The sequence below is a fragment of the Otolemur garnettii genome, unplaced genomic scaffold (assembly GCF_000181295.1).
Source record: "Otolemur garnettii isolate 467f Iridium unplaced genomic scaffold, OtoGar3 scaffold00114, whole genome shotgun sequence".
Classification (NCBI taxonomy): Eukaryota; Metazoa; Chordata; class Mammalia; order Primates; family Galagidae; genus Otolemur; species Otolemur garnettii.
Window position 1 is genome coordinate 5,287,402 of NW_003852509.1, and position 4,717 is coordinate 5,292,118.

Genomic DNA, 4,717 nt, shown 5'->3' on the forward strand with positions numbered 1-4,717 from the left:
AGAAAACTTGAAGACACATCAGTATCGAATATACAAACAAAGCACAGAGATAATTTAGGAGGCCATTGCATATCCCTCATAAAAACTTGGGCTAAATGTTAAGTACCAATTTGTTTTTCCATGTGTGAAACAGGCATATTAATCATTTCCAAATTATTGCCAAGGACTAGCCTTGTCATCCCAGCACAGAACCTCCAAGTTTCTCTCCCCCTGACACTGCATGTGTGGATGAAGGGGCTTGAACACAAGATGCATTTCCAGTTGCTGATGTGTAGATTCACGGTTGTTGTCACTGGGATATGTGCACAAAATCAAATTGTCCTGGTTCTTTTCTACTCTTCCAGGGTTCAATCTGTCCCTGGGAGGATCAGTGCTTTTTTGTCACATGAAGCATGTAAATACACAAGGTATTCTAGAAATGGGATAATCCAAATGTACCCAATCATTTGTTCTTGTTGAAAGTCTATGACAATAAAAATCTATTATATGTAACTACACTTTGTCTGATTCATGATTCTGGGAAAATTCATGCTAATATAGAATAGCTGACATAATAATTCACTCGCAATTATCCAAGACTGTGAATTTTCATTTAAATAGATTCATTTCTAATTAATTTTGTTTCCAATATTAGATCTTGTTAAGTGTCTATATTTTTCGGTACTGTATTATATACCTCTGTTAAGTGGACCACTGGAGACAGGAACTGGTTAATAGGGTGGTCAATGTAAAGAACTAGGCCTACTGATACGTACATGTGGTGCAAGTCCAGTCTACGAAAATTAGGTCAACTTGAGGTGTCAATGTAAGGAGGTGGTCAAATGGAGATTCTATTACACTTAAAAATTTGCAAAGGACTGAAAAAAATGATAAAGCAAACAAGGCAGGAAGGAAATTTTGAAGGGGATGAGTATGTTTGTGACATGAATATTAGTGATGGTTTCCTGAGTGTATGCTTATCCCCAAACTCATTATGTTTTACGCATATTATGTGCAGCTTTTATGTCAATTACACATCAGTAAGGTGATGTAAAAAACTAGGAGGTAAAGACCTATACATTAGCCATATAAAGTTAGTGTTTAATAATCCATGTTTAAATTCATCACTGTCATGTTTATACCACCAACATAAATTACAGTCAGAACATATGATTTTGTGTTCTGCACATTAGTTCCATTGACACAAATGTGTGTTTACAACTGCTTAAGAAACCTAGAGTTTTTACTTAGCAACAACACTTCTTGCATTTTTGCTAGTGATAATCAAGTTCAATCTCATTTTTTGTTCTCCTATTTGTATTCAATATTCCCGGGTTACGGCTTGGTGCATGTAGTTCAGTGGCTAAAGCGCCAGCTACATACACCAGAGCTGGCAGATTTGCACCCTGCCTGGGCCTGCCAAACAATGACAACTACAACAAAAAAACAGGCAAGCATTGTGGAGAGCACCTGTAGTCCCAGCTACTTGGGAAGCTGAGGCAAGACAATCATTTAAGACCAAGAGTTTGAGGTTGCTGTGAGCTGTGATGGCATAGCACTCTACAGAGGACAACATAGTAAGACTCTGTCTCAAAAAAAAAAAAAATTCCCAGGTCACTTCAGAATTGTACATTTTACCCTACGTATTTTCAATAACAAATCTGTCCAAAATTCTTAATTTTTTGCTCAAGTATACACTCAATGGCTTTTTAGAATTTTCTTCCCAGTCTGACTTTTCCACCTTCCTGTAAGGACCGTTGGTAAAACCTTGGTATTGACTAGAGAATGAGTAACTAACTGAAGAATTTCCCTCATTCATCATTTTATACCATGTGAATACTGACCTCCCCTACAAGTGTCACTCTATTAATAAAGAGTTCTCATGATTTTTCATCATTGGGTTACTTTTCCACTATGAATATCTGGACTTGTTCAAGAAGTCTCATCCACCTAAGAAAAAACATATTCACTTATTTCCTGTTTTATCAGTTACACTAGGCTGACTTTTCTTCTGCGTACCGCGTACCCCCAAACTGGTGATTAACTAAATGAGTGAGCAGAAATTACAGACATGGGGGTTCTCTCCTGTGGATATTACTCACTTATTTAAAAGATAAATCAAAAATGAAGGAATTTTCACATTGATAACTGACACAGAATTTCTCTTGTGTCATATCTCCCTTTCTGTTTAACAGGTAGGATTGTGGATACAAATTCTTCCACATTTAATTGATTCATAGTTTGGTTCTCTCACATTATAAATGGTCAGTCCGATGTCTAAAGTTTGTGTCATTTGCATGAAATATATATTGATTCTGGCCATTTTGAATTAATTTAGGTTGAGTGAAGTACTAATGATAAATAAGTTTTCCCATACTGATTATAAACATGTTTCTTCAATGTGTTAGTCCTCTGGTGTCTTTAGGGGCTGAAACTATGGTTGATGAACTGTACACATTTATTATGTTTTTAGTGTGAGTTCTTTCATGTTGTCTAAGGTTAAAACACTTACTAAAGGCTTTCCCACATATAGAACATACATATGGCTTCTCTCCAGTGTGTACTCTCTTATGAAGTCTAAAGTTATAACTTCTATTAAAGGCTTTACCACATATACCACATTCATATGGTTTCTCTCCAGTGTGAGTTCTTTCATGTCGTCTAAGGACAGAAGAATGATTGAAGGCTTTTCCACATATACTGCATTCATATGGTTTCTCTCCAGTGTGAGTTCTCTCGTGTCGTTTAAGGTCAGAAGATTCAGTGAAAGCTTTCCCACATACATGACATTCATAAGGTTTCTCTCCAGTGTGAATTCTCTCATGTCGTTTAAGCACAGAAGATTCAGTGAAGGCTTTCCCACATAGATGACATCCATGTGGTTTCTCTCCCTTGTGAGTTCTCTCATGTTGTCTAAGGTGAGAACAATGAGAGAAGGCTTTTCCGCATAGATGACATTCATATGGCTTCTCCCCATTGTGAATTCTCTCATGTTGTCGAAGATAAGAACATTTACTGAAGGCTTTCCCACATAGAGGACATCCATAGGGTTTCTCTCCAAAGTGGGTTCTCTCATGTTTTCTAAGGTCAGAACAATGAGCGAAAGCTTTCCCACACAGATGACATCTATGTGTTTTCTCTTTAGTATGAATTACCTCATGTCGCCTAAGGTTAGAACTTTTACTGAAGGCCTTCCCACATAGATGACACCCATATGGTTTCTCTCCAGTGTGAATTCTCTCATGTTTTCTAAGGTCAGAGCAATGAGTAAAGGCTTTTCCACACAGATTACATCCATGTGGTTTCTCTCCAGTATGAATCATCTCATGTCGTCTAAGATTAGAACTTTTACTGAAAGTTTTGCCACACACATCACATTCAAATGTTATCCCTCCAGTGTGGGTCTTACTGTGTTTTTTAAATGAAGATCTCTGATTAAAGAGATAACCACATAGATGATTTTGATGTGATTTACATCTAGTATGAATTTCCTTATACTGATTAAAGGATAACCAGTCACTGAAGGGTTTCCCAAACTTTTTGTTCATGTAGTGTTTCTTTCCCATGTGAGTTATCATAGTTTGAGTCAATGCTATATGATCAATAAAATCTTCTCCCAAATTATTACATTCAAAAAGATCCTCTTGAGTATGAGTTACCTATTTCGGGGAAGCAAATGAAAGATATTAAAGAGCTGTCCATATTTAATCATTCCTTCCTTCATTTCTATACTTATTAATTCTAGAGCAATCATTCAGTAGTAGACTCTATTTACAACCATTCTTGATTAGTTACATAAACATGGTATATACCTAATTATGTGCATAAAGATTTTCTCTTTCATAGAGTCCCAGCTGAAGAGCCATCTGACATATTTTTAATACTTTATTATGTTTCGAAGTATAGGCCCATGGTCACATTTATGCAATTTTTCTGTCATAAGGCCTCATATTATAGTTTTCACATCAAGTTAATTTCTTCCCTAAACTCAAACTAACCAAAAGCTTCTGCTGGGAATGCCCTTGATCCCAACTTTACAGGGTGGACTTAAAATTTGTGCACAATTTAAAATAGTTGTAACTTTAAATTGCATATGAATTTTATGTCTACCCTGTATATCAAATTCCAAATTATTCCATTTCTAGGTTTCTATTTTGAAGAACAAGATTTATACCAATAAAGCTTACCATTGTGCTCACAGTGGATGTGTCCTTCTGACAGATATGTTGCATGGATGTCATTTCTTGTTTAAAGTCACCTTCTCTACCTGAAGTAATTTTTTAAAAAATTGCCAGATTTGTATTTAGAGGAATAAAAATAGACTCTAAACAGCCCCTATCCCCATTTGAGCATGTTTCAAATACTGATACACAGACAGGTAAATAATGTTAAATTAAGGATACTCTAGAGTAGGGTTGTCCAATCTTTTTTCCTTTTCTGCCACAAATGAGAAGAAAAGAGTTGTCTTAAGCCATACATTAAATACACAAACACTAATGAAAGCTGATGAGCAAAAGAAAAGGTCTGTGCATAGTTTTCTTGATGTGCAACACAAGAAGTAAGCAAAGCAGTCCCCAAATAATCTGCATACAGCCTGTGAGCTGCACATTGGACACCCCTGCTCTAGAGAGTAAAAGTATTATAGGACATTAATAACTGACACTTTCAGGATATGAAAAAAAAAAAAAAGATGGTAAGCTGGGGAAGTAAAGAAAGGAAAATTTTTTTTTTTTTTTTT

At 35.9% G+C, this 4,717-nt stretch overlaps 1 protein-coding gene across 2 annotated transcripts in view; it reads right to left on the reverse strand.

The window, feature by feature from the left end:
* Window positions 1-1,594: 1,594 nt before the first annotated feature.
* The window catches only part of ZNF596 (zinc finger protein 596), a 14,264-nt gene continuing 11,141 nt past the window's right edge, over window positions 1,595-4,717 (reverse strand). For both annotated transcript variants that reach the window (XM_023517571.1, XM_023517572.1), the window contains 2 exons: window positions 4,167-4,246; window positions 1,595-3,638 (listed from right to left, as the gene is read on the reverse strand). In XM_023517571.1, the coding sequence (XP_023373339.1) occupies window positions 2,376-3,638; window positions 4,167-4,246 (1,343 nt within the window). In that variant the 3' untranslated portion in view covers window positions 1,595-2,375. The remainder of the gene's footprint in view (window positions 3,639-4,166; window positions 4,247-4,717) is intronic.